This window comes from Dermacentor silvarum, chromosome 8, assembly GCF_013339745.2.
Source record: "Dermacentor silvarum isolate Dsil-2018 chromosome 8, BIME_Dsil_1.4, whole genome shotgun sequence".
Lineage (NCBI taxonomy): Eukaryota > Metazoa > Arthropoda > Arachnida > Ixodida > Ixodidae > Dermacentor > Dermacentor silvarum.
This window is the reverse complement of record NC_051161.1, coordinates 143,542,816-143,555,472: the sequence shown is the minus strand read 5'-3', so window position 1 is coordinate 143,555,472 and position 12,657 is coordinate 143,542,816. Positions and strand designations below refer to the sequence as shown.

Here is a 12,657-nt window from a genome sequence, read left to right as displayed (position 1 = left end):
ACTAGCTCGCAAGCACCCGTACTACTGTCAAGTGCAAGTGGCAATGTACGTAACGAACACCACAGAGTGTTTCTTTTTTGTGTACAGCAGCAAGCAGGACCTCATTATTTTAGTTGAAAGGGATGAAGCCTTTCTTGCCGAGAGCATTCCACGGCTTCAGTGGTTTTATCACAAGTATTACATAAAGCTGCTGGCACAGTAAGCAGCATAGTGCCCTTTTGATGTTTCAATGCAGATGATTTTATGTATCGAGATTGTTCTATTGAGTGTGCACTCAGCATTCTTTTGTCTGCATCGAAAGTAGGAAGCTTCTATGCAAAATGCATGTGTTCAGTATACCATCTCATAATCACTGGAAGTTTTCTGAACAGGTGTTTTATTTAACTATGATGACAATTTCGAAGGGAGGGAGGTTGTATTGCACATGTTCAGGAGTAGTGTATTATAAGCTCCTTCTAAACCTCCTGACATGAGGACTAGTCACCCTGCTTTCACTGATATTCTCATATTGCGTTTTAATGGCTGATAATAAATACTAGTTTTGAAAGTGTGTTTACAGCAACATGTTTTGCACTCATGTATTACCTTTCACAAAGGGCGCACCCTGTATGTGTTTGTCATTGGCATAACAAAAAGACAACACAAAGACATCAAGCAATGCTACAAGGTAAGCGTTATTCCGAAGGCTCACATTTATGGGCTCACTAAGTGCTAAGTGAAGTTAGGAAATTAGCAAGCGCAAGTTTAAATCAGCTATCCCGGCCACGGCGGCCAGCATTTCGATGGGGGCAAAATGCGAAAACACCCGTGTACTTAGATTTAGGTGCACGTTAAAGAATCCCAAGTGGTCCAAATTTCCGGAGTCACCAGCTACGGCGTGCCTCATAATCAGATCGTGGTTTTGGCATGTAAAACCTCATTATTAAATTAAATTAATTAGGTTAAATCAGCTAGCGCAAGATTGGAGATTGCAGGTAGAAGCCTTCGTCCTGCAGTGGACATAAAAATAGGCTGATGATGATTAAGTGCTAGATGATATATGCAACTTATTGCATCACAAATACATGATAAATGGCGTGCAGGTTTTTCGAGCTGTTGATTTATGATGCAGTTTTTCATTTTCCGTTATGTTGTATGATGGGACTCTGCAAATTCGCCAACACACAACACATGTGAAATATTTTACTCATGGCAGGGATCAAGCTAATTGGGATGCGATGTTGCAAAATTCCATGTGTCTTTATTCTTTGTATCATACGCTCAACATGTACTCGTACTTGAGCAATATCATGTGTTTGCTTAAGTTGCTCTCTAGAAAAAGGCTGATTGCCTGTTGAAAAAGGTGGCATGATTAGCACTGCGCTTTTCCCTGCCACGCCTGCTCGTATGCCTGGAAAGCCCTTGTCTGCGAGGATCACATCGCCCTCTTCAATGATATCTAGGAAGTCAGAGTCTAGCACTATGTGAGCATCGGAGCAGCGTCCTCCGAAAGACTGTGATTTGTATACAATGAGGCCAGAGGGAGCAATGGCTACTAAAAATTTTAGTGTAAAGCCATTCTTGTAAGATGAGTACAAAACATGCTGTTGCCTCACTTCAGATGGAGTTTCTGTTCGCAGCTCTGTACAATCCACAATGAGAGTGCATTCTGGATAATTAAGCTTGAAGCACTCTGGCATTGTTTCACGAATGACACGCAAATGTGGCTTGTAAATCCACTTTTGTGTGGCATGTGCCAGAGTGCCCAAGACGCTGTGGAAAATTCTTGACGCAGTTGTTTCGTGAATTGCGAACAATACGGCTATGGCACTAAACGGCATACCATGTTTTATTTTAACAAGGAAGATCACAAGCTTGTTTGGGAGGCTGACATCACTCGCTTTATCTCTCACCTGAGGCAGCATGCTTAACAGGAGGGAAAACACTTTCTCATCAACCCCACATAAGTCTGATATTGCCCCAGGTGTGAGGGAAAGTGTGTCATAGCCCCCAAAGAAGCAAGATCTTGTATCCTGTCCTACAGCGCGATGAAGCATGAGCGGGCATCTCTGCGACAGCAAAGTTCCAGCAGGCATGGCCGGTGGGTCAGTCTGGCATGGTTGCCCAGTTGTCGGATCCAATGGTTCAGGAAATGTTTCTTCAACGCCATGGCTCTGCTGACCAGCGATGTACTAAAAAGTACAAGAACAAAAACAAAAAATTTGCTGCACCTGAACTTCAGCAATGTGCGAACTGAAGAGCTTTAAACTCACACTTTCACTTGGTGGAGCAACTTGGTAAACAGACTGCTCCTGATTAAGGCTGTTCACAGCAGGCTCACATTTTTCCTGCACGAGACAGGTAAAAACACTTTACATATGACTGGACAACATTCCATTGTGTCGTGACACAGTGAAGACAACATGTGAGCAAACCGATGTCGTGCAACATAATTGGGCTTGCAATGAGCGGAAGAAAACTTGCATTTTTATCTGGGTCAAGATGACTATGGCTCTGGGAGCAAACATCCTTGCCCTGTGAATGAAATAACAAGCAGCATTAAAGTGGAAGAAATTGTACTAATAAAATGCCTTATTCATGTAACTGTGTTTGGACTTTTACCTTGTCATCATTTTCTGGCTGCATATATTCACCCTTGTCAAGCTGTGTAGGCTGACAAGCTCCCACTGAAAAGTCCGCGCTGGATCGATGCCGTGCTGCCCACCTGCACAATCAAAACAGTCAAGGGGTATCCACCTCATTTTTTTTTCAAGGAGATCGCAGTCCGCGGTAAGTATGCACGCGGAGCTTAATCAAGCGCTGCATTTCTAATCAGGCACTCGCAGACGAAACAAGTTAATTTATACGTCGGGCGAACAAAAGTAAAAATTCAAAAATGCCATACTTCTCTGGCTAGGCACGAGAAATTCTGATATGTTACTTCGCCGCAGCAGCCAATGGAAAGAAAGTTGTACCGCATCAGCGGATTCGAGCAAGCAAAGGTTTGAGTGCTCCGCTGCTTGATCCGTGACAACCCTGGCTACATTTAGCACGAATTACATAAATTTAACGGGTGAATCTCGGCGCCGAGTCCCCATCCGCATGCGCATTTTTAAAAATACATCGGCGGCTGATCGCACGTGCGCCGGCAGTATGCGCACACAACTCGTATTACAAGGCAGCTTCCCTCCCACATAATTGTTGCAATGAATGGAAACTATTTACCTTTCGTATCGTTCGCTTGGTGCGCTGGCATCAGAAGGGGCTTGGCGGTGGTATTCCGAAGGGAAAATGGTTGGTACATATGCCGGATGGTGCATGATATTGCTCATTTTGTTTCCGACGAAATGCCGACTGCAGATTCTGCTGTTTGGTCCTGGCTGCCACGGCTGACCGTCTTCACTATCGAATAAAACAATCACACACGCGAAATTCGATTTAGAAACCAGCCGGATACCGCTAGACAGAGCGACAAGACAGGAACTTACTCCGCTCGCCTGACTGCTTGGATCCAACGCCGCCTCCGTTCTTGTTCGTAGGGTTTAGATGGGAAAACGTAGAAGGATATATCCTCCCTCATCCCGACGTAGTTGTGGCACTTGTATACGCAACAGTACCGTCGGCCTCCTTTTGTTTTCCTTCGACGTTCAGCGCCCGCATCGCCAATACCAGTAGCCATTTTCGCGTGGGAGCGGCTGCACTGTGCGCGTTCTGACCGCCAGGGCGGCGCTGCAGGCGTCGCGAAAACTCCAGCGCTGCTTCCCCATAGCTTTGAACGGACGTTGTTAACTAATGTTTAGATATATACAGCCAATGACGGCACTCTAACGGCAGAGCAGGCCCGGGATAGCCAGTTGCGTCGCCCGGCCTAGCCATTAACGGGCATTCACCGGCAAGGCAGGACCAGCGCTGGATGTCTGTTACAGTGGCTTTGCCAGGACTGGTATAACGGATGCAACGGCGGGCCTTCGTGGCTCAGCCAGTGCCGGCTGAAAACCATCATCGGCCCTAGTTGGCCTCATGTACGTAATGTGCTGCCTGGGAATGTGCTGCCTGTAATTAAGAGAAATGTCAAACTTCATATCAGATTGTTAATTAGATTATGATGACTTGGGTTGTAGAACATGGGTATTTACGTTGGCGGCATCGGCGACATCACCTGCTTAGATATGATTTGTTAATGTATGAAACCGAAGTCCGCATTCCCAAAGGTGCATCGAAATGAATACAGATGTGCTGTGCTGAGTAACATCGTTGAAATGGATTGCCAAATACGTCTAGTGCTTAGGATATCTCTATAGGTAGTATGACATTTATTACTGCGACAGCAATTATAACTACACTCCACGCACATTTCTGCAGCCGCCGTCAGCGTCGCCATGATGTTCCGTACAAAGTCCCGTGGCGATAATGTCAACGCCGCGCACCGTATGCTGTATGTGCGAGTGAAAGCGTTCGAGGATGAGCTGAGGATGGTGGCTCAATCTCGTCCACGCAAGCACCTAAGGGAGGGGAGCGACGAGGGGCAATCTATTTGAAGATAGAGCCGCCAGGGCTCTATCTTCAAAGCGATCTGCGATTAGTACACAGTCTAGGTGCACTGAGGGTTAATAGCTTCGTGTGCGCTCGGTTGTCGCCGCTTAGTTCGTGTGGCAGTGAGAGGCCGCAGGAGGGTCAATTCTCTGGCTGCGGCTGCCACTCTTTCTCACTCCGTTTTGACAGCGAGGTTGCGTGGTCATCGAGTGAGATGTGTTCATGTTTGCTTGGGGGCGCGTGACACCATGCTTGTTAACTGCGTTAGTAAGCGATGGTTGACAACTTTGTACAGCCGATAAAACTACACTCCTTACTTTACATAGCTGTCGACAAATTTGCACTCGCAATCGATGCTTCGCCTTTCGGACGAAACTGCGACTTTTTTATTTAGATTCATTATTTAGTAGGTGTCTTTGTTTGAAGCATACCTGGAACGAAGTTCCAAGAGCAACCAAGGACGCTAGTTCTTAAACAACTTGCCTAACATGATCACAGCAATGCTCCATGCAATATTTCTTCCTAAATTCCATGTATTCATTTGTACCTCGGTTCCGAATTGTTTCATGTATCAGCGCAATTCTGTTGAAGCTTGGGCAAAATATTTTCGAGAATATTGCAGCTCCAAAGTGAATCCGTATGTGGATCCGTATTCGAATCCTGGCTCGCGAGAAGCAGCCAGGCATACGCTCTATTTCAACTCTTTCTTGGTGTCGATATCCCTGCTGCTGCTCGGCCATGCGAGCTCATAGGAAGCCAGTTTCCATACACCCAGAAGTGTAGAGTTAAGTTCAGGCCGAGCATTCGAAGAGATTACCAAAAAAGTCGTAGTTTCGTGCGAAAGGCGAAGCATCGATTGCAATAGCAAATTAGTAGACAAGCTATACGAAGTAAGGAGAGTAGTTTTATCGGCCGTATAAAGTTGTAAATATTCGCTTACTAACTAACTAAACAAGCACAGTGTCAAGCGCGCAGAGGTAAACAAGAATACATCTCGCTCGATGACCGCGGAAACTTGTAAAAACGCTGGAGTGAGAAAGTGCGCCAGCGGCAGCGAGCAAATTAAAATTAGCGCTGGCTCTCGCTTCAACGGGAACTAAACTTACAAAGCACAGCGCATACGAAACCACCAGACTCGGCGCATGCACTTTGTACCCATCGCCGATCCCTTTGAATTTGAGGCGCCCGCGGGCGCACACTTCGGCCACATCGCAGATCGCTTTCAAGATACGGCGCCCACGCGGCAGCTCCACGCAGCAGCAGGCGCAAGAGCAGAACCCAACCCCCCACGCCCACCGTGCCCGTCGCCTCCTCCCCGTGCCTCGCGAGCGAACGAAGCCCGCGTGCTTCCGGCCGCCTTCCTCTCTCGCGTGCGCGCAATAAAGCTGCCGTTGCTGGCTCACTCTTGCACAATTTCACTCGCACGCACAGCGTACGGCGCGGCGACGGTTTTATCGCCGTTGGACTTATGCGGAACCTCACGGCGACGACTACAGCAGATGGCAAACATTCGCTTGGGGTGTCCATATAATTGCTATCGCAATAAAAGTATGTTCTTTTTCACACAAGAACTGTGATGTGTTAAAAGTAATTGTTCATGAAATAGACTATGTTAACCGAACTGACAATGTTAACCGAAGTTGACCTTCGTAGACAAATCCGTAGTGGAGGGACTCAAGCAGGCATTGTGTTAAGAGAGACTTCAACCTTTCAAGTGGGGCACGATCTACAGTCCTGGTTGAAATTCTGATGCAGAAATTCAGAGTTATACAATAAAGACTAGGCAAAATTATTGGTGAAACCAAATTTGCTGAACCACGGCACGAAAATATCCGGGTACCGCAGTGATTGACCCAATACAATAATTTAGGACAAACCTCTGCAGCCCCAGCTGGGCAAAATAATGAAGTTTAAATGTCTTCGGAAGATAAAAAATAAGGCTTCGGGAACGTTTGCAAACTTGGCACGAATAATGAAGAACTCAGAGAGACAATCTGTCAACATGACGACTGAGGACATAGATTAAGGTTTTGTTCACAGACTTTCATAGTTTTCTTAAAAGATAGCTTTTTAACATTCAATTGAATTAATTTAAATCTAACCAATTCAACAATTCGATTAGCCGTCTAATAGCTGCCTTTACGAGATTGAGTAAATGTCTGCCTTGAAAATTGGCAAACATAGGATAAAGTCGGCGGACAACTGGCGATCAGTTGGAAAGGTCTACGCCCTGCAGAGGACAAAATATGTTGCTGACCGCACTGATTGCAGCGTCCGCACAACTGGCAGTTATTTGATAGAAAAATATCCAGGTTACGACTAATGCGAAGGCAGGCGCGCCTCAAGCCACGTCATTTTGTAGCTATACGCATTTACCTGGGACCACTAAGTAGCTGACGCTAGTGCACATTGCAAGGTGTATTAATCCGTCACTCAAGGTTATACACCTGCCGTTGGCATCCTGCTTTTCACGCTCTGCGCGTATAAATGCCTCAGTTTAGGTGTCCTGCCGAACGCTGACTTCGGCCGCCTATATATCGGTCGATTACTCATGGCCTCTTTTTTCAGGCGTGTGTTGTGGTCGCTATGGACTCTGTCAATGCTCTCGTTAGCACTTATCTTCCTCCCGCTTTTACTACTGTCTCGCAAAATACGTGAGTTCTTCTTCGTCTTGTTTTTCTGGGTGGGGACAACCATCTTGTCCGAAACATTCGCAAACTCACGGCGCTGCGCCCTGAAGCCGCTGGAGTCACTTAAGTCACACGACCCACAGCTCAGAGACAAGGATGCAATCAGAGTACTCGAGATTGGAGCCGGACTGGGTGGCAACTTCCAGCACATCACCCGCACCATCAAGTACACCAACGTCGATCCAAATGTGCAGTTTGGCTCGGCCTTTCTCAGGCAGCTCCAAAAGAACCCCAAGGTATGGCTACTTATTATTATGATGACAATTACAGGGTGGCTCAAGGCGCATGCGCACCGCCACCGCCGCTGTTCTCGTGATGTCCCGTTGAGGGTGCATGCGCCGCTCACGCCTTGCGGGCTATCTTTCCCGAGACGCGTAGTTCGTTTAGCTGAAAAAATGACGAATCTAAGTGGAGGCACCATGGACGCTAAGAACAATCGCCTCCGTGGTGAAGTAAGGACAGCATTCTATCTTCCGCTGCTCGCACGAGCATTGTGCCCAAGCACTATGAGCATCTTAGCGTTAATCGTGAGCTGTTGTGTACGTGCTCGGGTCTGAACAGCTAACGGTAAATAATATTTCACTGCGCACTAATTAGAGACGTTCCCCATCGGTCTTCCCTGGTGCACCATCGAGGTGCATCGCCTACAACGCCACTGGCGGCCCCTCGTCACGCCAGCGTTTGGCGACTCCCGGTAGCGGCGAGCTCGCAGTACGGTCTGCCCAGCAGGAGATGCCTTGCATGGCGTGTCGTGCCATGTCGCAACTGCGTATAGTTAGAACACCTCTCGCAAGAGTTCAAGCTCACGCCTGTACATCGCTATCGCTGTCAATGGTTCGTCTTTGGGGCGAGGAGGAGGAATACACTTTTATTGCGGAACCAGCACTTTAAGATGGCCGGGTTCTTGTGGTTATTACGAAATCAATATTTTTCGCGCGCATAAACATAGTGCATATTAAAGTAATTGTAAGGATATATATTAAGTTACTCGGTATGGTTAAACTGTATTTCTTTGCGTGCTCCCTTCATGTAGGCTTTCTTGCGTGACATCCTGGCATTATTTGTCCTGATTTTCGAAACGACGTTGGTCGGCTAGTGTGCGCAATGGCGTTGAAATATTTTATAAACCTATACTTTATATATTTTCGATACGCTACGCCAGATAAAGCTGCAAAAACACGCAGTTAGTGAGTGTTGTGCAGAGGCATCCTGCCTTCGCCGTAAAATTGATTGCGATGGAAAGTATGTTTAGGAGCCTGATTGTTGTTTTCAGCGCTTCACAGATACGTCCGAGTCATCCCACGGGTCTAGCGCACCCAAGCGTCGAGCGGTAGAGAACTGACAAGAAGACGAGACTCTAAAATTACTCTCGGAACTCAATAATGCGTCGCCAGCATGCAGGTTAGCTTAGAAAAGATCCAGGCAGCTATAGCGCACCCCAAAATGGGATTAGGTGCACTCAGTGAGCGCATCAGCAATTTGGAAGAGGTCGATGACAGGAGCGAACCCAGGCCGGCTCCTTTGCAGGTCGCAGCACAACGCAATATACTAGCACCACCAACGGAAGGCGCGATTCTCAGGGCCACGTTACCTGCTCAACCCTCCCCTCAGCCTAGACATGGATAGTGCCGACGAGAACTTTAGCATCTGGCAATGGAACTGCGGAAGGTTTCTCAACAAGAAGCCACTTCTGCTGCAATATTTACGAACCCTCGCAGCTAAACTCCAAATCATCGCTATTCAGGAAGTTGCATCTAGTACCCCCATCAAACTCGCGGGTTATCTGTTATTATCATCACATTCAAGAGGTAGGCGAGTTGCTACCCTCGTCAACAAAAGGTACGATTGCCTCTCGAGCGACCTCGGCGCAGTTAGTGATTGTATGGAGTATGTCTTGACCAAAATCCTCATGGACCCACCCAAAAGGGTCCTCAGAAGAAACAGCCTCTTTATCCTTAACGTGTACTCCAGTCCCAGCTACCGCAGAGCAGGAGCGGAGTTTCTCCTCGAGAGGGCCGTCAGCCTGGCCGGTGGGCACCCCCTTGTCGTCGTCGGGGATTTCAACGCCCCACACAGTGTGTGGGGGTACTATAACGCGAGCTGTGGCTGACTGCGATGGAAGCGGACTTGACACTTATCACCGATAAGGATTTCCCAACTAGGAGAGGCAACTCCACATGCCGGGACACTACCCCAGACCTCTGTTTTGTCAAGAACGTCGTTGAGGTGAAGTGGGTAAACACGGGTTTAGACCTCGGAAGTGACCACTACGTCATAGAGGTCTCCTTCACGGTTGCCCGCTATAGGACGAGGAAATTCAAGATGATCGACTAGGACGTTTTCCGCAAGATCAGAGCGGAGCGCGCACCGGAAGCTGAGACAGATTTTGAAAGTTGGTGCAGAGAGATAAGGGATCCTGCCATGGCAGCGACCAAGGAGGTCGTCACTGACGTCGACGTTGACAAGATCGATAACAGGTTGGCCCACCTGCTGGAAGCCAAGCAAGCCCTTCTTACGAGGTGGAAGGGGCAGAAGCATAACAGGAGGCTCCACAAGAAGGTTTCCGAGGTTAACAGGGAGATCGATCAGCACTGCAAGAACTTGTGTAAACAACAATGGGAGGAGCTCTGTGAATCCGTTGAGGGCCAGCTCAGATCCGGCAAGAGCTGGGGTCTGTTCAAACACCTTCTCGATGAGGGCAGCACCAAGTCCAGCCAGAGACGATCCCTCGCGCGAGCCATCCACCTCGTTTCTGACTCTACCCCGGATGAGCTGATTGTCGACAGGCTCATAAACAAGTACCTGCCAATAGCGGATAGCTCTGCCCCCACCCAGTTCCCAGACTACGCGGGGTGTGAAGTGACGGAGTTGGACCAGGATTTCACTGCGGTTGAGATCCGACTGGTCCTCTTCTCTCTGAACAGCAAATCTGTCCCTGGCCCAGATGGCGTCACTAACAAGATTCTCAAGAATCTCGATAATAAGTCGATCGACTTCCTCAGCAAAAGGATTAAGGAAGTCTGTCGCAGTGAACATGTCTCCGCGCAGTGAAAGACGACACGCACGGTACTCATCCCCAAATCCAGTAAAGCACCAGGAATCGACAATCTAAGACCAATTTCCTTGACGTCTTGTGTAGGTAAAGTCGCAGAGCATGCCCTGCTCCACCGGCTCACGGTGCACCTCGATACCAATGACATATGCACCCACAATATTTTATTTATTACTTATTTATAATACCTCAAATACCCCTGTTGAGGAGGCCTTACATGAGGGGTAGGCGATCATATAAATTAGGCAGACATCTCAATAAAAAATAAAAAATATACAAAACAAAAAAATACAAGACAGGCAGACATCTCGATAAATACAATAAGACATCGACATAAACATGGTAAAGATAATGGTACAGGTAATACAAGAAGTTGACACAATCAGGCAAGTGATTCAATGGCAGACCTAAAACGTGCAGGATCAGCATGAACAATGGCGCTGACTGGAACGTTGTTCCAGTCAATGGCTGCTTCTTAAAAGAAGGAATGAAGATGAGCAGTTGTCCGAGCATATGGTGGATAAACAACGTTATAGTGGCTGATACGGCTTGAAAGACGGTGTGCATGTTTGATAAGGGTGTTGTCGGCAGGGAGGGTATGGTAGAGTTTATGATAAAGGCAAGGTCTGAATGTTTTGTGACGCCTATCTAGTTTGGGAAGATTAGCTTTGATTTTAACTTAGTGACACTTGTATGGTATGAGTAGCCCGAAAAAATGAATCTGGCTGCACGATTTTCTACCGACTCGAGGGTCTTGCTAAAAGGTTTTGTTTATGGGAGTCCCAGATTGCGCATGCGTATTCTTAGTACAATAGTTTGATAGGCTAATAACTTAACGGAGGGTGGGCAAAGTGCGATATTGCGTCGTAGGTAGTCAAGGGTGCGGTTGGCTTTGTTTGTGATGTGCATGACGTGTGATGGCCACGTGAGATCGCGGGTGATGCGAAGTCCTAAATATTTGAGGGAATCTACTGAAAAAAATGACCTCGCCATTTAGCATGTACCTATAAGTTTGATATTCCTGTCGTCTATGGACAGAGATTACGGAAACTTTCTTAACATTAAGCACCATGAGCCATGTCTGACACCAATTGTCAACGTTTGTTAGGTCGCGCTGAAGCATTAGTTTATCGGTGGGATTTGCGATGGAACGGTAAACGACACAATCATCTGCGAATAGGCGAATGTTTGAAGAGATGGACGCGGGGAGATCATCGATGTAAATTTAAAAAAGTAGCGGGCCGAGTACCGTTCGCTGTGGGACACCAGAGGCGACTGCAGACAAGATGGAGTTGACTTTATTGGCGGAAACAAACTGTTGGCGGTTGGTGAGGAACTCTTATCCATTCAAGCACTAAGTTGAGATGCGATAGTTTTAGCAAGAGTCGATGATGAGATATTTTATCGAAGGCTTTTTCATAATCGAGAAATATGGCATCTACAGGGATGTCATTATCTAGACTAGAACTGATTTCATTAATAAAGATAGCTAATTGAGTTTCGCAAAAAGGCCCTGCCGGAATCCGTGTTGGTTAGGATTAAAGGAATCGACAGAAGTTAAAATTTGAGGTGGGAGTGAATAACGTGCCCCATTATTATTGAACATACACTGGTGAGGGTAATGGGACGGTAAATATTTGTTGGGCCATTTTTTGGGGATAAGTATAACTTTGCCAATTTTCCAATCTAAAGGAACAGAACCTGATTCAAGAGGCAGTTGGAAAATTTGCGTTAGAATGATGCTGACGATAGGTTTAGCATTTTTAATACTTTGCTGTTGATACCGTCAGTGCCTGCAGATGAGGTTAGTTTTAATGAGTCGATAATTTTGGAGATACCACGGGGTTCGAAATTGATACTGGGTATGCATGGATAATCAAAGAGGGGGTATGCTGGAAGGCTATGGGAGGGCTCATTGGTGAAGACAGAACGAAATGTGATGTTAAGAGTCTCGGCAACTTCATGTTTTGCAATGGCGATACCGACTTGATCTAACAGAGATGTAGCTGTCGAAGAATCACGAGGATTGATGGTATTCCAAAATTGCTTCGGGCTGCTGCGTATTAGTGAAGAAAGTGTGACGCCGAAAAAGGTGCGCTTACTGCTTGCTAAAAGAGAGTCGAATAGTTAAGCCGTAGATCGATACTTGTCCCACGCGTACGGAGTATTTGCCAACTTAGCCGATCTGAATTGGCGCTTTTTTTGTTCTTCAGTCGTTTTAAATCAGCGTTAAACGATGGCGACATAGGTTGTTCACGGATATTTCTTACTGGAATATATTTTTTCATTAGTCGCTGCATTTCATTTTTAAACAGGGGTCAATTTAAATCTACGGAGCGTGCGTGGAAATACGAGAAAAGTGAGTCGCAAAAAACTGCCTAGTTCGTTCTTCATACCGTCATG

At 46.8% G+C, this 12,657-nt stretch overlaps 2 protein-coding genes across 2 annotated transcripts in view; one reads left to right on the top strand and one right to left on the bottom strand.

Annotated features, from left to right (window-relative positions):
* Window positions 1-2,017: 2,017 nt before the first annotated feature.
* Window positions 2,018-3,745, bottom strand: LOC119461743 (uncharacterized). Its single transcript, XM_049672992.1, has 6 exons — window positions 3,468-3,745; window positions 3,205-3,381; window positions 2,602-2,704; window positions 2,464-2,514; window positions 2,206-2,327; window positions 2,018-2,171 (listed from the first exon to the last, which is right to left on the bottom strand). Exons 1-6 carry the CDS (start codon window positions 3,656-3,658, stop codon window positions 2,018-2,020), a joined length of 798 nt encoding a protein of 265 aa, XP_049528949.1. The 5' UTR covers window positions 3,659-3,745.
* A 3,366-nt stretch (window positions 3,746-7,111) lies between these two features.
* LOC125947733 (thiol S-methyltransferase METTL7B-like) overlaps window positions 7,112-12,657 on the top strand; it is a 73,242-nt gene continuing 67,696 nt past the window's right edge. Inside the window, exon 1 of the mRNA XM_049672991.1 lies at window positions 7,112-7,438. Coding sequence (XP_049528948.1) covers window positions 7,112-7,438 — 327 coding nt within the window. The remainder of the gene's footprint in view (window positions 7,439-12,657) is intronic.